Source organism: Copadichromis virginalis, linkage group LG7 (assembly GCF_057382275.1).
Source record: "Copadichromis virginalis isolate Kocher_CV1m ecotype Utaka linkage group LG7, C_Virginalis_male_GT1.1, whole genome shotgun sequence".
In the NCBI taxonomy this organism is placed as follows: Eukaryota; Metazoa; Chordata; class Actinopteri; order Cichliformes; family Cichlidae; genus Copadichromis; species Copadichromis virginalis.
The window spans coordinates 68,468,276-68,489,693 of record NC_140624.1 but is presented as its reverse complement, the minus strand read 5'-3'; the positions used below and the strand labels follow the sequence as shown (position 1 = coordinate 68,489,693).

At 45.4% G+C, this 21,418-nt stretch overlaps 1 protein-coding gene and 2 long non-coding RNA genes across 5 annotated transcripts in view; 2 read left to right on the top strand and 1 right to left on the bottom strand.

The window, feature by feature from the left end:
• Positions 1-8,029, top strand: part of LOC146706712 (uncharacterized) — a 36,559-nt gene extending 28,530 nt beyond the window's left edge. The window contains exon 2 of the long non-coding RNA XR_014921613.1: positions 7,632-8,029. This is a non-coding gene — a long non-coding RNA (uncharacterized LOC146706712). The remainder of the gene's footprint in view (positions 1-7,631) is intronic.
• LOC146706713 (zinc finger protein 277-like) lies at positions 1,288-6,960 on the top strand. Its single transcript, XM_085464928.1, has 9 exons — positions 1,288-1,956; positions 2,477-2,690; positions 2,965-3,053; positions 3,167-3,249; positions 3,485-3,576; positions 3,933-4,029; positions 5,130-5,172; positions 5,258-5,432; positions 5,627-6,960. The coding sequence occupies exons 1-9, from the start codon at positions 1,929-1,931 to the stop codon at positions 5,784-5,786; spliced, it is 981 nt and encodes a 326-aa protein (XP_085321054.1). The 5' UTR covers positions 1,288-1,928; the 3' UTR covers positions 5,787-6,960.
• LOC146706711 (uncharacterized) lies at positions 6,165-21,418 on the bottom strand. 3 transcript variants are annotated; one of them, XR_014921609.1, is made up of 3 exons: positions 21,354-21,418; positions 11,590-11,682; positions 6,165-9,418 (listed from the first exon to the last, which is right to left on the bottom strand). It is a non-coding gene; the product is annotated as an uncharacterized LOC146706711 (long non-coding RNA). The 3 variants fall into 3 exon arrangements; XR_014921610.1 differs by lacking the exon at positions 11,590-11,682; XR_014921608.1 differs by lacking the exon at positions 21,354-21,418 and having other exon boundaries at positions 11,590-11,802.

The window sequence follows — 21,418 nt, the reverse complement described above, 5'->3', positions numbered from 1 at the left end:
GGAGAACGTCGTCTTTACCAAATCCAAAGTACCTCCAAATAAGCGAGGTACTATTTTTTAGCCACGAGTTCATAGTCAGTAGCGTTCTCGTCATGCGTCTCGCTCTCAGCCATTACAACTCCGACTCGTCGCTGCAGCGTTGTTCGCTCCCCACCTACATAGGAGGCGGGCCTCTAATCCATTTGATTGGTTAATGCCGTGAAGGGCTCTGTTCGACTGGTCAAATGTGTAAAGGGGTTTCTTTGATTGGCAAATTCTTTAAAGCACGTGCGTAAACATTTTAAGGTACCCAATTATCGCGGTTTGCGCCGTCTTTTGCAATGGGCCCATCGCACAGGCTGATATTGCGATGACAATAAATTTTTTATTTATTGTGCAGGCCTAGTACACAGCTGACAGCTCTATTTGACAACTGTTAGAATTCATATTATGGCAAGAACCAATCAGCGAAGGAAACAACAGTCTGTCATTTCTTTAAGAACTGAAGGTCAGTCAATCCAGGAAATTGCAAAAACTTCACAAAAACCATAAAGCGCTACAAAGAAACTGGCTCACACGAGGACCGCCCCAGGAAAGCAAGAGCCAGAGTCCCCTCTGCTGCTGAGGATACATTCATCCACCAGCCTCAGAAATCACAAGTTAACAGCTACTCAGATCAGAGCGCAGATAAATGCCACATAGAGCTCCAGTAACAGACACACTCTACATCAGCTGTTCAGAGGAGACTGTGTGAATCAGGCCTTTATGGTCAAATAGCAAGCAGAGGAGATTAGTTTGGGCCAAGAAACACAGGGAATGGACATTAGACCATCTGTGCTTTGGTGTGATGAGTCCAAATTTGAGATCTTTGGTTCCACAAAGGTGAACAATGGTCTCTACATGCATGGTTCCCACCATGAAGCATGGAGAAGGAGTGTCTGGTAGTGTGTGCGCCAGTGAACATGAACTTTTAAAACTCAAAATATTTTTTTATATACTGGTTAAAAGTGTTTGTGAAATACTTTGTTCTTTATGCTGGACTAACAAACTGCAGTCACAAAGACTGACTGTGAGCACTTTTCGGTGATTACAGAGTCATAATAACGTGTCATATATGAGATTATCACCATGGCATGACATCACATCATGTATGTATTTGCAATATTTAAAAAAAACAGCTGACAGTGTGTTTTCATATTTTCATTCTGTGCTTAAAGGGAGAACGGTTTATTATTTCTGCAGTATTGCTGTCATTGCTTTTATCTATAGTTTTTTTTTTTTTTTTTTTTGAGAATAACAGAGTGAGTCAGACTGCAGGATGAACACTGAGCTGTTTGTGCCCCCCAGTGGTCTTTGACCACAACGTGCTTCCAGTGAATTCCCGAATCCAAGCTGTGTGTCATCAGCAGCCACTCCACCTTAAAACTGACTTCACGTATAAAACTTGGGTCATTTATTTAAGAATTTGCACCATATCCAGCCTTCTTGTGCCCCCCTGTACAGAAACTCAAATGTTATTTTCAGACTTTTATTTTAGGGAGCCTTACACCTGTACACATGGTACACATTCACAAATAACGTTTCATTTAAAAATTTGTAATAGAGGGGAGGACACATATGCTAATGTAATGTTAATAAATGGGGATTTATGAACACTAAACTTTCATGTTCAGAGAACACGCTCAGCTATATCTTGAGGATCTGAGTGTTCATGTGATTTATATTCTTTGCTATATATATGCAACAACGTCCAACGTTACATGTTAGTCAACTTCATTCACATTAATTAACCTTCAGCTATCGAAACTTGAGTTTTTATATTTCCTTGAACCACTTGAATGCACCTTTTCTAATTCGTGTTTTACCGGGGGTCCGCGAAGGCGCTTCGTTGGCATTTTACGGCCTCCGATTGGTTCGATTTGTGTTATTTGCACCACGTGACACCAGACATGGCCGCCAGCGAGCCGAGTAAAGACGGTAAGTGTGACCTTTTAAACGTGTCCGCGGCTTTAATGCTGATATCTGGTGGTCTGCGTGCAAAGGTTTGGGTGTCGGTGACTCTCCGAGTCTGTGGGAATCCACAATCAGCAGAAAAAAGGCTAAAAAAAATCAGAAAAGCAGGCGGGAACCCGCCCGGCTAAGCTAGCAGGCTAGGAAATAGCTGGGCTGCTAACTGTGATTATACAGCAATCTGTATATTCAGTCAGTACTGAGTCTGACAGCTGTGAAGTTTATTCAGGATTTAACAGCGTGTAAAGTCTGAGTTCGATTAATGAGTTATTTAATTCATTAATTTATTTATTTTTTTACTTTTAGATCATAGTTTTGTCCCCACGGGTGATGAAAATAATTGTATACAGACAGATTTTTGTAGATCAGAGGGAAATGCTTCTTCATGCCAGGCTGTACATTCTCGCTTCCGCTTGGTTTTGACTCACCTGGTCTGGAGTAGAGTGTGTGTGGTATATAAGGTGTAGTCTCTCTTCTGCTTTCTCAGGTAAGGACAGCATTCTGGAGCAGGTGTGTTTCCCCGATCAGCCGGCTGACATCTCCAGCCCTCCCGGTGTTCAATGTCCCGGCTCCGAGCCGCTGGTCTGCCTGTTCTGCTCTGAGTCCGTCCGACCGCCGCAGAAAGACGTCCTCCTCAGACACCTGCTGATGGAGCACAAGCTTGTCATCGCCGACGTCAAACTCATCGCAGACGTCCCAAAGTACGAGCCACACATGCTCCGGCTCACTCGTTTAACTCTCGGGAACACGTTTGGATGTTTTTAGCATTTGGAACTCGATCATTTCACCAAAGACTTCCTGTAATTATTTGGGGTGATGGGGGGAAACCCTTACCTTACAAGTATAAATATATACAACAAGTCCAGCATGTCCACGCCTGCTAGTGTGCTGCTTTTATGAACCGTGACGAAGTGTTTCTGTGCGCCGGTAAACCTGGCTGTGAGTCGGTTTTTACTGACGAGTTTCCTCCATCAGGTACTTGCTGTACTGGAAGGGCAGATTCCTCGAGCAGCCGCTCACAGATTTCTGCAGCGTCATCAAAACCAACTCCACGGGCCCAGTCGGTGAGTTCACTCAAACCCACAGAGGACCTGACCTTTCAAAGTGAACCACGTACACTTCCTCCAGCTCTGATTAATGACTCATTAAAAACTCTTCTTCCTCGCTGACCTGACAGAGAAGCAGGAGGACTACTTCCTGCTGTGTGACGTCCTTCCAGAAGACAGAGTCCTCCGAGAGAAGCTGCAGCAGAAACGACTGGTGAGGAGACGTGACACTCGGAGCATCCTGAGTGAATCTTGTGCTGCTGGAAGTTTCGTTTCTTTTAAACTTTGTTTTGAGGCAAAGTCTGAAAATCAGGAAAAATCAGAAAAATTGCAGATTTGAGTGATTTGACACGCTTTGTGTCGTTGTAACCTCTGCACTTTAAATATCTGAGCACTCTGAGGTAGTTTTCTGAAGAATTCCTCTGAGCTCTTCTTCTGTGCTCCCACAGGAGGAGGTCCTGGAGCAGCAGCAGAAGGAGCGAGACGACAGCAGCTTCCATCGTCTCTGCATGTTCTGCAGCGAAGAGTTCACGGGAAACAGGTAACGCGCCGCGGGATTCCCATCAGTCCTGGAAACCTCACGTGTGTTAGATTAAAGCAGACAGAAGGTAGAGCTTCCTGAAATCATGTGACTAAAAGCTTCTTTGCTTCCTGTAGTCATCTCTTATGATCCAACCCCCAAAAAGCTGCTTTTTACGCATAATTCCATAAACATCATTCAGTGACATGTCTGAGCCTGAACCAAGATACTGAACCTTGGATTGTCCGTCCTGATAATATTCTTATTTACTGTGTCAGCCTGGATGCAAAAGTTTCAATCAAGTCCACTTCCTAGTCCTCCTCTGATCCTGTGTGAATGCTTTCAGTCTGCTCGTTTCATCTCTGTATCGTCCGCAGTGATTGGTCGGACTGGCAGGCTCATCCGGTCTCTGCAGTGTGTCTGTTCTGTGATCACCAATCGGAGACGTTGGAGCAGATCTACGCGCATATGAAGGTACGGGAACGTAGAAGTTTCAGAGAAGGAAAATATCGTTTTCTGCTTTTCATCCCTGAAACGATTCTGCAAAGGCTTCTGGGAGAACGGAGACAGTGCACACTAACAGGAAACGATCTGCTTCCTGAGGTCTCTGCAAACATATGAATTCATCGTTCGCACAAAACATGGATTTTACTCAGAAAGTGCCCTCACACACAGACGGACCGAAGCTGAAGAGCTTTTAAAATGAAGCGCCTTTTATTTTGAAAAGTTTCCAAATAAATACATGATTGTCAAAACTTTAACGAGCAAATAAAAATGTTTCCTCGTTGTTGGGTCTGTTTCCACAGGCCCCGCTAGTTTAGAGACTTATTCATCATGAAGGAAACAAGACATAACAGAACATCTTCAACCGGTTTTTCACTCGCTAACGAGGGAAGTCTTTGGTCAAGAACCAGCTCTTGGAGCCCACGCCCCTGTCCTGTCTCAGGCCCGAAGTCCTTCAAAGAGCAGCTTCCCCCGTAGCTATTTATTGACATGGCAGTTACAATACACAATACAACACAAGCACCTCCCACTGTAAAACCCCCCAATGGTTCTAAGACGTGTGTGTGTGTGTGTGTGTGTGTGTGTGTGTGTGTGTGTGTGTGTGTGTGTGTGTGTGTGTGTGTGTGTGTGTGTGTGTGTGTGTCATAAAAGCAGGAAGCTCACAACAGAAGAAACAGATCTGTCAGGATGCATCTGCAATAAAAGCTCCCCCAGCACAGAGTGGCTGGAGAGGTCAGAGACAAAGGAACGTCTTGATCCTATAGGTTGAACTCAGACCGTACAAATTTAAGAAACACGATGACAACATTCAACAATTAGACTTAACACTCGTGAACAATAAATAAATCTAGGATTGGACGTCGACTGCAGTCCGATTTTGTCGTTGATTAAACGTTCTGGTTTAAAGTCAGAACCAGTTTCCCAAACGTGACTCTAAGTTTGTGCTCACGAGTGACGAGTTTACCTGAGAGGCAGAAAAGTTTCTCTCTGCTTTCTGGTTTTGTTATTTATGAAGTCTGTAACGGGCGTCGCGTGCGTGACCCTGACATCTTTCTGTTTTGTGTTTGCAGGAGGCTCACGGCTTCGACCTCCACCTCCTTAAGACCGAGCTCAGTGGGTGAAATCGCCGTGGTAATTCGAGCGCAGTTTGCTTCTATTTCTTCCTTCTGAGTGTTTCTAATGTTCTGTCCTCCCTCAGACCTCAAGTTCTACCAGCAGGTCAAACTGGTGAACTTCATCCGGCGGCAGATCCATCAGAGCCGCTGCTACGGCTGCACGCGGATGTTCGACTGCCGGGCGGACGCCCTGCGTCACATCGCGGCTGAAGGTCACGTGATGAAACTGCCAGAGATGTCCGCCTGGGACCAGCCGCAGTAGGTTTAAGGAAGCGCCTGCAGAATTAACCAATGAGAGCGCGGGCTTTAAAGCTGGCGTACAGCTGCTGATGAACGTGGTCAACGCCACAGATGTTTACACTTCATTTGGAGTATTTTTATCAGCTGATGAAAATGGCGTCCTTTTTGGGACTAATTTGAGCCTGAGCACTAAACGTCGTCTCGCTCCGCAGGTATTACTTCCCCACGTACGAGAACGACGCTCTCCTGTGCACGCTCTCTGACAGCGAGGAAGGCGACGGTGACGAGGAGCATCGCGGCGAGGAGATCCCGGTCAGCGCGGAGGACATCTCTAACCTGAGAGCGCTGAAACAGTCCAGTGTCCTCAAGTAGCTGCTGAAGGAGCGAGGAGGCAGCAGCTAGGACCACAGACGGACACGTGTCATACGTTTGACTCAAAGGCGTCTCTGACGTCGGCTGAGCTCAGCTCATGGTGACCACATGCCACATGGCTGGAACGCAGCGGCACGGGTTTGAGTCCGGCCCTTTCCCTCTCAACTATTTCCTGTACGTCTCTACTTAGTAAAGATAAGAAAGGCAAAAGAAGAGTCCTCTCCACAGCTGGACACGCGGACGCCATGATGTCCGCTGAAACGTAATTGCTCTGCCTTGTGCAATGAAGCTGAAACATGCGTTTTCTTGAATATGAATTTTAGTACTCGAGTAAAAATGATTTTCTTTTGTAACTTGTAACTGAGCTGGATTCAGTGCTGTGGTGGACGAGCTCATCGTCAAGATGAGACGAGAGACTCTTTATTGTCATTGCACAGTCACACTTGGAACAACAGCACTACACAATTGCAAACTGTCCCGCGTCGGCACTACGCACAACACAAACAACACAACACAGGAACTTAATAAATGAAAAGAATGAGTGTATGTTTTACTGCACATTGTTATTATTATTGTTGTTGTTGTCCCCTCAGAAAGCCCAGGGACGTCTCGTGCCTGAAACATCTGTCCTATTTGGTGTTTCTGTTGTTTTTCTGCATCGCTTTGCTGAGCGACACCTGCCGTATGGTGGAGCCGAACTGCAGCGCTCAGAGTTTTCACCGCGTCCTTCGCGTCCAGGCTCACGTTCACGAACATGCAGCACTGAGGAGAGAAACGAGAGGTCGCTGCAGGAACTCACTGCTGTCAAACTTCCTGTTTTATCCTCATTTCGTACTCTGGCAGGCTGTAGGACATTTTGGACAATCTATAATCTTCTAACACAAAAACATACAAGTGTTCACTGAAGTAAACACACAGAGCAGTAGCAGATTTTTTTTAAGTGTTTTATTTATTTTCATTTGCTGCTAACTGCCTTGTTTTCATTTGTAGTTTTTGTAGTAGGAAGAACTACAAAATCTACAAATAAACAAAGAGCAGTTAGCAAATGTAGTGCTCTCCACTATGTGAAGCCCTCACATGAATTTTTAGATTTTTCAGTTTAAGCCAATTAAATGAAATCCAAAAATTCAGCCCCAACAATCAAATGATCCCCTATGAGCAAGCACTCTGGCAACGGTGGAGAGGAAAAACTCCCTTTTAACAGGAAGAAACCTCTGGCAGAACCAGGCTCAGGGAGGGGCGGTCTTCTGCCATGACTGGTTGGGGGGTGAGGGGCAAAATTGAATCAAACATAAAGGAGAGCACAGCGTATTTATGACAGGTCGGTGGACTGTGGCTCGAGTTCAAAAGATGCTCGAATCCCGCCTGAGGTGGTATGGACACCTCACTCTTGTTCCCGTACCGCTGGGCGCTGAAGATTTTCCACAGTTTGTCTGAGTTCTGCCATCTCTTGCCTGAGTTGTGTGTTTTCTCGACAGAGTCGTGTGTTTTTTTGAATGTGTCGTGTGACATTGTTACTGAGTTCTATGTGTTCTTTACTGAGTTCTATGTGGTTTTCACTGAGTTGTGCGTTTTCTAGCTCGAGTTGTGCGTTTTCTAGCTCGAGTTGTGCGTTTTCTTCACCGAGTTGTGTGTTTTCTCGACCGAGTCGTGTGTTTTCTTGAGTGTGTCGTGTGACATCGTGACTGAAGTCTATGCACATTTCAGTCACTCGTGCGAGTTCTTTGGTGAGTCGTGCGTTTTCTTTCCTGAGCTGTTTGTTTTGATGACGGAGTTCGTCTCTCGTACGGTTCAGTTGGTCTAACGGATCTGCTCTTGCCTGTGACATTTTTGTAAAGGTTTAAGGCTCAAGGGTGTCAAAGGGTAGCTGTGTCTCAAACAACTGTCTCTTTCTGCTGTAAACTGTTGAACGAGCTCCTATTTATAGACTCGGTGGGCGTGGCAGAGAATGCGATGTCGCTGTGACAAAACAATGATCCTTTGATCTTCTCAAAGGATCATTGTGATGTCGCCGTGACGTCACGATGATCGTTCGAGAAGATCAAAGGAGCGCTGTGGATCATTCTGCGCATGCTCAGATCAATGAACGGGAGAACTATTTGTAAATACTTTGCTAGCTAACAAAGGTGCTTTTAGCAACAGCTGGTGGTGGTTCGTCGCTATCAACCCTTAAACTCGTGAACTGGCTCTCTAGCTTTTCGATTGCTACTGTTGTCTATCACATATGTATTATTTGGAACCCAGCTTACCTGTAAAAACAGACAAACAGCAGGTAACAGGAACTACTCGGTGCGCCAGCTCGGCACCACTAGGCTGTGTCCCAATTCAGGGTCTGCACGCTTGAAGTACGCGCACTACGCACGGTGCGTACTATAAGTATGAGAAGTGCGGAAGTGAGAGGCTTGTGAAATAGGACGGTCTTGCCTTCGTCGCGCTGCTCAGGTTGCCTAGCAACCATGATACTAACCGCGAGAAACGTGTCATACAGCTTTGTGTGACAGAAACGAAGGAGAACATGTTTTGTTCATTTGAGACCAAAGGACCGTAAAACATGATTGTTGGGCTTCATTCCTGTGCTGAACAGTCATTTAAGATTAGCTAGTAAATAACAATTAGCTGATGTTGGTCATGAGACTAAAGTCATCTCACTGTGGTAATGTAAATATAATATGGCCAATATTAAAGTTATAGTCAGATTATTATGATATATTACAGCAGTGAGCTTGAACAGTTGTTTATATGTCCTATCACCTTAAATCTTCACTCAAAGACGAGTATCTGTGACAGTGTGTATACAGATGTGTTATATATAAGAGACAAATATTGTTCGTTTAATACGTTGGCATTATTACATTTGGCTCAATGCTTACATATGTGTATAAAGCAAATGTACGAGCTGTGATAACTGTGTCTGATAGAATGAAGAGTAGACTGATATATGAAATATTCCTTTATTGGGTGAGAAAATCAGACCATGTCATAACTGCTGTAAGTCACACAGAATAGATATCAGAGCCTTAAACAGGCTGACGTCTGCTAAATGGGTCAAACTGGGCAGAAAGTCTACAAACACATAACATCCTTATAGAATATGATGTAACACTATAGATCAACTTAGCTCAGAATATATAAAGCATATAAACAGTTACAGCAATATGATGCAACAAACACAGCAGCTACTGATCCAAAATCCTCAAAGCTTCATAGAACTGAAACCAACATTTATTTTAGCTCCATTCTGCTGCTGATACAGACTTTAGGTTTCTGAACATTAAACTTGTTGCTGCCTTTCATAGTGTGTAACTTGAAGGCCCTGAGTACTTTCTCCCACACTGGAAACACTGGGATGATCACATTATGTGAACATTACCTAATAAGACTGATTCAGCACAGACAGTTCTGTTAAACTTTCCTAGCAGTCCTTCACAAACAGGGAACAGTCTGTCTATTCTCTCCATCTGTCAGCTGCTGCTGGCTCTTCCTCCTCCTCTTCCTCACACACTGCCGAGTTTGTCCTGGTGGATCATCAGGGGTGCAAAGCCTCACAGATGATGTGCAGCAGTGGGTCCCTCATTCTGTCCTCACTCTGGACACTTGCAGTCGTCACACATGGACATCAAATGTGTGATAAGCTGCAGGATTCAAACACAAGTGTAACTTATAAACACACGTTCATACTTTTATTCCACAATCAGAGAGAAAGAAACAGAGAGAGAGTGCAGGACAGACAGACAGGTGGCAGTCTCAGGTGTACACACTGCTACACAACAGCACAGAGAAGCAGGATTTAGTGTTTGTGTTATTACGAGTGTAAACAAGAAGAGTTCCAGATGGTGCAGTGGACACATGTGTGACTGCTGTGATTAAAGCATCTTTCTTTCAGCTTAACGAGTGAACCGTCAGCTCGTTCAAACACACGTTAAAGTCCGTTTGGCTCGACACCACCGAACAGAGGCAGCAATATAACACAGCTCACATTAACAGTGCAGTGGATCCTGCTTGTGCCGTGATATTCAGGACTGCAAACCGAGCAGCATCACTGACTTTCAGCTTTTTGTGTTTGTGGATATATGACTGACTTTAATTATCCACAAAATCATCAGATTCTCTGCAAGATTAAGGTCGACTATATATATATTTATATATGGGGCGATCGTGGCTCGACCCTATATTATCACGCCCAAACCTCGCAATAATAGCGGTGTAACAACTTGTTCTTTGTGACAAGATAAACATGTCTCCTATACAAGATAAACACACCTTTACAATATTGACCACAGAAGTGTACAATCAAGAACATTTTAACTGCTGGAACCATCTATTAAACTTCTTTATACATAAGCCATTTCTGTGACACTTACAGTATGTCTCTACCAGCTTTGCACATCTACAGACTGAAATCCTTGCGCATTCTTCTTTGCAAAACAGCTCCACAACTGCTCTGTGATGGCCTCAGAGGAGAATATTGGGAGCAACAACACCATGAAGTCCAAAGAACACCCCAGACAGGTCAAGGATAAAATTATTGAGAAATTTAAAGCAGGCTTAGGCTACAAAAAGATTTCCCAAGCCTTGAACATCCCACGGAGCACTGTTCAAGCCATCATTCAGAAATGGAAGGAGTATGGCACAACTGTAAACCTACCAAGACAAGGCCGTCCACCTAAACTCACAGGCCGAACAAGGAGAGCGCTGATCAGAAATGCAGCCAAGAGGCCCATGGTGACTCTGGACGAGCTGCAGAGATCTACAGCTCAGGTGGGGGAATCTGTCCACAGGACAACTATTAGTCGTGCACTGCACAAAGTTGGCCTTTATGGAAGAGTGGCAAGAAGAAAGCCATTGTTAACAGAAAACCAGAAGAAGTCCCGTTTGCAGTTTGCCCCAAGCCATGTGGGGACACAGCAAACATGTGGAAGAAGCTGCTCTGGTCAGATGAGACCAAAATGCAAAACGCTGTGTGTGGAAAACTAACACTGCACATCACTCTGAACACACCATCCCCACTGTCAGATATGGTGGTGGCAGCATCATGCTCTGGGGGGGCTTCTCTTCAGCAGGGACAGGGAAGCTGGTCAGAGTTGATGGGAAGATGGATGGAGCCAAATACAGGGCAATCTTGGAAGAAAACCTCTTGGAGTCTGCAAAAGACTTGAGACTGGGGCGGAGGTTCAGCTTCCAGCAGGACAACGACCCTGAACATAAAGCCAGGAAACAATGGGATGGTTTAAAACAAAACACATCCATGTGTTAGACTGGCCCAGTCAAAGTCCAGATCTAAATCCAATCCAGAATCTGTGGCAAGATCTGAAAACTGCTGTTCACAAACGCTGCCCATCTAATCTGACTGAGCTGGAGCTGTTTTACAAAGAAGAATGGGCAAAGATTTCAGTCTGTAGATGTGCAAAGCTGGTAGAGACAGACCCTAAAAGACTGGCAGCTGTAACTGCAGCAAAAGCTGGTTCTACAAAGTATCGACTCAGGGGCTGAATAATTACGCACACCCCACTTTGCAGTTATTTATTTGTAAAAAATGTTTGGAATCATGTATGATTTTCGTTCCACTTCTCACGTGTGCACCACTTTGTGTTGGTCTTTCACGTGGAATTCCAATAATATTGATTCATGTTTGTGGCTGTAATGTGACAAAATGTGGGAAAGTTCAAGGGGGCCAAATACTTTTGCAAGCCACTGTACATGCCAGCCGAGCAGCCTCAGGTAGTTCTCTAAAACATTTTAAATTATAAAGCTGGGTTTCACTACACCCTGAGAGGTCAGTGAAGGCAGCAGCGAGCTCATTTACCATCTTACAGTCTTCCAGTTTGATCTTCAGACACTCTGTCACCTGTCCCGACTGCTCCTGAGCTGCTGCCTCTTCTGGACACAGCACGCTGATCTTCACACACACACACACACACACACACACACACACACACACACACACAGGTGAAATCTCTGGTATCTGAGGCACACAGTTGATGTAAAGGTAGGTTGGCTGTAAAAGGGGAGGAGCTAAAACATATTTGAACTGTGATTCATGCAAAGCTACTCTAGTGGAGCAGAAGTAGAAACCCTTGATGTAATTCCTGTCTTCATGCGAACGTGCTATAATTCAGTCCGCACACAAATGTCCCCATGTCTGCTGACCTTGCAGACTTTTGTAAAAACTTGTGCTGTCAGCGTTAATCTCGTTAAAATGATGCTAACGCCATAACCGCATTAACACGGCAAATCTGCCTTAGCGAGTTATCGCGGATCGCCCCGTGCGTGGGGCTACATGGCACTAACGCGTTAATGAGCTAACCGTGCTAACGCATTGCAGCCCACGCTAACATACATATATACATATATATACGTGTATGTATATATATATACAGGGAGTGCAGAATTATTAGGCAAATGAGTATTTTGCCCACATCATCCTCTTCATGCATGTTGTCTTACTCCAAGCTGTATAGGCTCGAAAGCCTACTACCAATTAAGCATATTAGGTGATGTGCATCTCAAAAAATGAGAAGGGGTGTGGTCTAATGACATCAACACCCTATATCAGGTGTGCATAATTATTAGGCAACGTCCTTTCCTTTGGCAAAATGGGTCAAAAGAAGGACTTGACAGGCTCAGAAAAGTCAAAAATAGTGAGATATCTTGCAGAGGGATGCAGCAGTCTCAAAATTGCAAAGCTTCTGAAGCGTGATCATCGAACAATCAAGCGTTTCATTCAAAATAGTCAACAGGGTCGCAAGAAGCGTGTGGAAAAACCAAGGCGCAAAATAACTGCCCATGAACTGAGAAAAGTCAAGCGTGCAGCTGCCAAGATGCCACTTGCCACCAGTTTGGCCATATTTCAGAGCTGCAACATCACTGGAGTGCCCAAAAGCACAAGGTGTGCAATACTCAGAGACATGGCCAAGGTAAGAAAGGCTGAAAGACGACCACCACTGAACAAGACACACAAGCTGAAACGTCAAGACTGGGCCAAGAAATATCTCAAGACTGGTTTTTCTAAGGTTTTATGGACTGATGAAATGAGAGTGAGTCTTGATGGGCCAGATGGATGGGCCCCTGGCTGGATTGGTAAAGGGCAGAGAGCTCCAGTCCGACTCAGACGCCAGCAAGGTGGAGGTGGAGTACTGGTTTGGGCTGGTATTCAATTCAATTCAATTCAATTTTATTTATATAGCGCCAAATCACAACAAAAGTCGCCTCAAGGCGCTTCATAGATACAGAGAAAAACCCAACAATCATATGACCCCCTATGAGCAGCACTTTGGCGACAGTGGGAAGGAAAAACTCCCTTTTAACAGGAAGAAACCTCCGGCAGAACCAGGCTCAGGGAGGGGCGGCCATCTGCTGCGACCGGTTGGGGTGAGAGAAGGAAGACAGGATAAAAGACATGCTGTGGAAGAGAGACAGAGATTAATAACAGATATGATTCAATGCAGAGAGGTCTGTTAATACATAGTGAGTGAGAAAGGTGACTGGAAAGGAAAAACTCAATGCATCATGGGAATCCCCCGGCAGTCTACGTCTATTGCAGCATAACTAAGGGAGGATTCAGGGTCACCTGGTCCAGCCCTAACTATATGCTTTAGCAAAAAGGAAAGTTTGAAGCCTAATCTTGAAAGTAGAGATAGTGTCTGTCTCCTGAATCCAAACTGGAAGCTGGTTCCACAGAAGAGGGGCCTGAAAACTGAAGGCTCTGCCTCCCATTCTACTTTTAAATACTCTAGGAACAACAAGTAGGCCTGCAGAGCGAGAGCGAAGTGCTCTAATAGGGTGATATGGTACTACAAGGTCATTAAGATAAGATGGGGCCTGATTATTTAAGACCTTGTATGTGAGGAGCAGGATTTTGAATTCAATTCTGGATTTAACAGGAAGCCAATGAAGGGGAAATCTGCTCTCTCTTTCTAGTCCCTGTCAGGACTCTTGCTGCAGCATTTTGGATTAGTTGAAGGCTTTTCAGCGAGTTTTTTGGACTTCCTGATAATAATGAATTACAGTCGTCCAGCCTGGAAGTAATAAATGCATGAACTAGTTTTTCAGCGTCACTCTGAGACAGGATATTTCTAATTTTAGAGATGTTGCACAAATGGAAGAAAGCAGTCTTACATATTTGTTTAATATGTGCGTTGAAGGACATGTCCTGGTAAAAAATAATGGATTGGATTTATATAGCGCTTTTCAAGGCACCCAAAGCGCTTTACAATACCACTATTCATTCACTCTCACATTCATACACTGGTGGAAGCAAGCTACAGTTGTAGCCACAGCTGCCCTGGGGCAGACTGACAGAAGCGAGGCTGCCATATCGCGCCATCGGCCCCTCTGGCCAACACCAGTAGGCATGTAGGGTAAAGTGTCTTGCCCAGGGACACAACGACCAGGACAGAGAGCCCAGGGATCGAACCGGCGACCTTCCGGTTACAGATGCGATTCCCAACCCCCTGAGCCACGGTCGCCCAATAAAAAAATGACTCCAAGGTTCCTCACAGTGTTACTGGAGGCCAAGGTAATGCCATCCAGGGTAAGAATCTGGTTAGATACCATATTTCTAAGATTTTCAGGGCCGAGTATCATCAAAGATGAGCTTGTGGGGCCTTTTCGGGTTGAGGATGGAGTCAAGCTCAACTCCCAGTCCTACTGCCAGTTTCTGGAAGACACCTTCTTCAAGCAGTGGTACAGGAAGAAGTCTGCATCCTTCAAGAAAAACATGATTGTCATGCAGGACAATGCTCCATCACATGCGTCCAAGTACTCCACAGCATGGCTGGCAAGAAAGGGTATAAAAGAAGACAAACTAATGACATGGCCTCCTTGTTCACCTGATCTGAACCCCATTGAGAACCTGTGGTCCATCATCAAATGTGAGATTTAAAGGAGGGAAAACAGTACACCTCTCTGAACAGTGTCTGGGAGGCTGTGGTTGCTGCTGCACACAATGTTGATGGTGAACAGATCAAAACACTGACAGAATCCATGGATGGCAGGCTTTTGAGTGTCCTTGCAAAGAAAGGTGGCTATATTGGTCGCTGATTTGTTTTGTTTTTGAATGTCAGAAATGTATATTTGTGAATGTGGAGATGTTATATTGGTTTCACTGGTAAAAATAAATTGGGGTACTGGAACAAGAAGGCATCGGTGGGCAAGGGACGAAAACAGGGCGTTGTTGGAATGCTACTACGCAAGTAACCCCGGCGGAAGGGGCTACATGAATAGGATGAGGGACCTATGGATTCTTCGATACCCAACATCCACAATGACGGCGAAACAACTAGTAGCTCAGTGTTCCAACATTCGAAAGAAGGGACTGCTCTCACAGCTAGAGATTGACGAGGTACAACACAAATGCTACGGCAAGGAGGAGTCAGGACGCCAGGTCAGGGGGGAGATATCATCACCCCCACCCGAGATTGGGTACATAGCCCCAAGTGCGATAGGAGAAGGATCGTTGAGTGCGAGAGGAACTGACCTGAAAAATAGGATCATGGCCAAGCTTGAAACCTGGATCCCCCGTAGCCGGTTACCAAGATTACGTGAAGTACCCTCAGAAGGTCTGCTAGATGATGTTAATGCAGCACTACGGGCAATACCTACAACCACGATTACCGACACTAACAAGCTGATCTACAATACGGGATCAGTGAGATGCTTGGCTACAAGTTGAACAGCCACAAGGGGCAGTACCCTCCATGGAGAAGGAGGCTAGAGGGCAAGATCAAAGTAGCACGGAGGGAGGTTAGCCAACTAACGGAGTTGCAGAAAGGTGCGACAAATAAGGTGCCTAAGAAATACAGCAAGCTGTCCATACCTGAGGCCTTGGAAACTGCCAAGCAAAGACTCACAGCCTTGGCCAGCCGCTTGAGGAGGTACACCAGAGAGATAGAAGGCAGGAGAATAAACCAGCTGTTCTCCACAGAACCAGCAAAGGTGTACTCTCAGTGGCAAGGGAACAATAAGAGAACAGCACCACCAAGGCTGGAGACGGAGCAATACTAGAAGAGCATATGGGAGAAGGATACAACCCATAACGGCAATGCTCAGTGGCTAGAGGATCTGAGGGCAGACCACAGCGACCTCCCTGAACAGGGTCCAGTAACCATCACAGTGGCAGATATCCAAGAAAGGGTCTCCAGTATGAAGAGTTGGACAGCACCAGGGCCCGACATGGTTCACGCCTACTGGCTGAAGAAGCTAACTGCACTCCACGAGCGTCTGGCAGCACAAATGAACCAGCTGCTAGTTAACGAAAGACACCCGGAATGGCTAACTGAAGGCCGGACGGTCCTGATCCCCAAGGACCCCAAGAAGGGACCGGTCCCCTCCAACTACCGACCAATAACCTGCCTCAGTACTACATGGAAGCTCCTGTCAGGCATCATATCGGCTAAGATGAACAGGCACATGGGTCAATACATGAGCGGGACACAGAAAGGAATTGGCAAGAATACCAGAGGTGCAAAACACCAGCTACTGGTAGACAGAACAATCAGCCGAGACTGCAAGACCAGACTGACCAACCTGTGCACTGCCTGGATTGATTACAAGAAGGCCTATGACTCAATGCCCCACAGCTGGATACTGGAATGCCTAGAATTGTACAAGATCAATGGGACCCTAAGAGCCTTCATCAGGAACTCAATGGGGATGTGGCGTACAACACTAGAGGCCAACTCCAAGCCCATAGCACAAGTTACCATCAAGTGCGGGATCTACCAAGGAGATGCTCTGTCCCCACTGCTGTTCTGCATAGGCCTGAACCCCCTCAGTGAGATCATTAACAAGACTGGCTACGGATACCGACTACGGAACGGAGCAGTTGTCAGCCACCTCCTGTACATGGATGACATCAAGCTGTATGCCAAGAGTGAACGAGACATCGATTCACTCATCCACACTACCAGGCTATACAGCAATGACATTGGAATGTCGTTCGGACTGGAGAAGTGTAGTCGGATGGTAACAAAGAGAGGGAAGGTAGTCAGAACTGAGGGGATTGAACTACCAGAAGGCGACATAGAGGACAGTTACAAGTACCTGGGGATCCCGCAGGCAAATGGGAACCATGAAGAGGCCGCTAGAAAGGCTGCAACCACCAAGTACCTGCAGAGGGTCAGGCAAGTCCTGAGGAGTCAGCTGAATGGTAAGAACAAGATCCGGGCCATCAACACATACGCCCTGCCCGTGATCAGGTACCCTGCTGGGGTAATAAGCTGGCCAAAGGAGGAGATAGAAGCCACTGACATAAAGACAAGAAAGCTCCTTACCATGCATGGAGGGTTTCACCCCAAGTCCAGCACCCTGAGGCTGTACGCTAAGCGGAAGGAAGGGGGCCGGGGACTGGTGAGTGTCAGCACCACAGTCCAGGATGAGACAACGAACATCCAAGAATACATTGGGAAGATGGCCCCAACTGACCGAGTGCTCAGTGAATACCTCAGGCAGCAGAAACCCAAGAAAGAGGAGGGAGACGAGGAACCATCATGGAAGGACAGGCCCCTGCACGGTATGTACCACCGGCAGATAGAGGAGGTGGCTGATATCCAGAAATCCTACCAGTGGCTGGACAAAGCTGGACTGAAAGACAGCACAGAGGCACTAATCAAGGCAGCACAAGAACAAGCTCTGAGCACAAGATCCATTGAGGCTGGGGTCTATCACACCAGGCAAGACCCCAGGTGCAGGCTGTGTAAAGATGCCCCAGAGACAATCCAGCACATAACAGCAGGGTGCAAGATGCTAGCAGGCAAGGCATACATGGAACGCCATAACCAAGTGGCCGGCATACTGTACAGAAACATCTGTGCCGAGTATAACCTGGAAGTCCCGAGGTCAAAATGGGAGATGCCCCCAAGGGTGGTGGAGAATGACCGAGCTAAGATCCTGTGGGACTTCCAGATACAGACAAAATGGTGGTGGCTAACCAACCGGACATAGTGGTGGTAGACAAACAGAAGCAGACGGCCGTAGTGATCGATGTAGCGGTTCCGAATGACAGCAATATCAGGAAGAAGGAACACGAGAAGCTGGAGAAATACCAAGGGCTCAGAGAAGAGCTCGAGAGGATGTGGAGGGTGAAGGTAACGGTGGTCCCCATGGTAATCGGAGCACTAGGTGCGGTGACTCCCAAGCTAGGCGAGTGGCTCCAGCAGATCCCGGGAATAACATCGGAGATCTCTGTCCAGAAGAGCGCAGTCCTGGGAACAGCTAAGATACTGCGCAGGACCCTCAAGCTCCCAGGCCTCTGGTAGAGGACCCGAGCTTCAAGGACAAACCGCCCGCAGGGGCGTGCTGGGTGTTTTATTTATATATAAATAAAAGAATTGGGAGAATTTAACAATACATACATACATACATACACACACAGACATATATATATATATATATATATATATATATATATGTCTGTGTGTGTATATAATCGATGTATAAATGCTCAATCAACAATCCTTTATTCCATACAATTCAACACTTTAAGAGCACAAACCCTCCGGATGGGGAGACATGCATGCAGAGTGACACAGCAAATCTCAAACTGGTGGAGTGTTACTCAAGCTCTTATAGCCTCTAATGGGCAACACCTAGTCGTAAAGGCCTAAACATTCACATTCTTTCTCTCACACGGCGCCCAAGTTATGACCTCGGCTCATTGTTTTTCCTGCTCCCAACAAGGTGGTGGGGTGAACCTCCTGTGGAATGTGCTCTGTCTCCTCTGCTATCAGAACAGCAAGGCCCTGACTCTCTGCACACAATATTCTCTTCTTAACTCAGCAGTATAGTGCATCATAAAACAATATCATCATCATAATGTTCTAATATATGGTATACATATACATATGTGTATGTATGTGTATATATATGTATGTTTGTCATTGTTAACGTCACACCTAAAAACATAGCTTTTACTTTACGGTACAACAGGTATCATTTACCGTAATACCTGTTATATGCACGCGTGATACACAATAATAACACATAATAACCAATCAGACAGATTCATCAGGTAACATGAGAACATTCACTGCCTGGAACAGCGTATGGATGCTAGGGCTCCGGTGCACCGTCAGCCTCAGAATCTCCAGCTACTGGCTGCTGTGCTGCTGTAGATGGAGGGCAACCAGCTATGTGATGGTGATTAACTTATTCACCACAAGGTGTCACTGCTGTGCTTCCCAACAACACTCACGCTACAAGGTAAGAGTCCCCTTTGTTGTGTCAGTTAGTGATGGAGACATATACAGGTATTTGCAGCAAACTATAATTGATTGTTCTTCTCTCCTAACTTCAGTGCAGCTTGTAGAATAAAAATATAAATGAAACTGTTAACATTAAAGCTAACAGCTGGCTGCTTTCACCTTTACTTTGTGCTACATTCCTGTTCATCAAAACATCATTGCAGACAAATAAGGTCTCCATGTACCTGACCTGAGTGCATCTCTTAGAAACAAAATATCACCTCTCATTCTATTGGCTGTACCTTCCAGTGTTGGGTAAGTTACTTTAAATTAGTAACTTAGTTACATTACTAGTTACTTCTATCAAAAGTAACTCAGTTACTTCAAGTTACTCGTTACTTTCAGAGTAACTAGTTACTAGGGAAAGTAACTTTGGTTTTACTCAGAATTCTCTTGTTAATGTGTTGCTTCCGTAACTGGATACCCAGCCAGACTGTCAGTCTTCTAGCTTGCTTACTTGCCACAGTGCACTGTGCCACCTACCAATAGAAAGGAAAAAAATAATGTGCACATTTCCACGAGAGAAATCCCACGCCTGATTCTATCCTATCCTGCTTTTTACATCCAACACAAAAACTGCAGTCGTGGTGCTTTCGATTGTACTCAGAACTCGGAAATTCTGCCTTCTGAATAGGAAGATGTAGGTAACACCAGACTGCAGATGAGCTGCTTACAGGGCTGGACTGGGACAAAAAATCGGCCCGGGGAATTTGACTAGAGACCGGCCCGCCATTATAGGAAAAATCATAAAGCCTTTGAATGAAAATAAACCCTGTTGTGACAGTGATGTACACTGTTCTGATGGTATATATGCATCAATCTATCAATCGTTTGTTGTAAGACTCAGATAATTATTTTTTTAAAAGCGAGACATTTTAAATGATAATAAGAAAGAAAAGTATTTCTTTGTGCCCCCCTCTCCCTGTTAATGCCCTACATGGCCCCCTGGCAACACTTTGCTAGACCCGCCCCTGCACAGTTACCAGCTGTCAGCTACTTAGAAAAGGATCCTGGTGTTATTTGTCTCTCAGAAACAGTTCATAACTTCAACTCATTCATGTCACCTGAAAGGTAAACCTGTTTCTCCATCACCTGTTCAGCTCTGATGGTTCAGTAAGGACATCTCCTGGTTTCATCTTCATGTTTCCCTCTCACCACATAACCAAACCATATCATGGCCAGCAGCTTTACAGCTGTGGCTCCAGCAAACATCAGCTGATACTAGAAAGTAATATTAAATAAATTCTAACAACAGCTGATCAAGCTTGAACGTGCTGCTGTTGTTTATCCGCTGGTTTCCTCTTTCTGGCACAAAGTGGGCGATAAACAAACAACAGAGAAAAGCCGATCAGCTGATCATTGATCAGTTTCATGATTGAAGTAGAAACAGGAGAGGGAGGGGGGAGAATGAAAGAAGAAGAGGCAGCTGTGCAGCAAAGACACAGAATAACTGCAGCTTTGTCTTTTTCATTGTAGCTGAATTACGGGACAAACTGTTCCTTTTCACCTCAATAAGAAACGCGTAATATTTTCTCTGAATACCAGACGATTCTGTTTTTTACGGGACGGTTGGCAACTCTAATAATTAATCTTATGAACAAAATAAAGTTCAACATCAGTAACATAGCACCACCCAGCTGTATAGAAACCCTGTCATGCTAGCTAGCACGCAGTACGAAAAAGTCAGCACAGCTAAAATAAACTCCACCTAAACTTGGTTCATATCTGACCCAGAGAGACTGCAGGTCATAACCTCTTACCTGAAGTTCAGTTCACACTCGGACCGGCGGCCGCCTCGGGTCTCTCCTCCTGTCTCCCCTTTCCCTCCTCCACCTGCTGCCTCCACCACTTGCTAATGTTATTGAATCTGTGGAAGCTCCGCGACAGCCACCACACGAACGAATAACGTGCCTATCTAAATCCCAGTAACGAGTAACGCGTTCCTGGTTTTGGCATAATAACTAGTTACCGTGCTACTTACCACAATAATAACGTAGTTACTGTAACGCGTTACTTAATAACGCCTTAGTCCCAACACTGGTACCTTCATGATGTAAACAATGACGTGCATGCAGCGCAGGTATCGCCTCCAACTGTGCAGCCTTACTGGGTTTGCTGTGAAATATTTAAAGAGATCAAATATTTGCCGCTCACATCAAACTGGACTCTATGAACTAGAATTAGTTCAAAAACAATTGGTTAACATTTCTGTTTTTACATTTACGATTACCAACACACACCACAGAAACGTCTTTTCACAGAGGGCCACTTCCTGTGTGGATGAAGCAAACCGACAGCAGGCAGTTGTGATTCGCTGGCTGTGACTCACCTGAAGCGTTACAGGCCTCTCTGCTTGGACTGTTGGGCTGAGGCTCACCTGGGTCAGGATTGGAC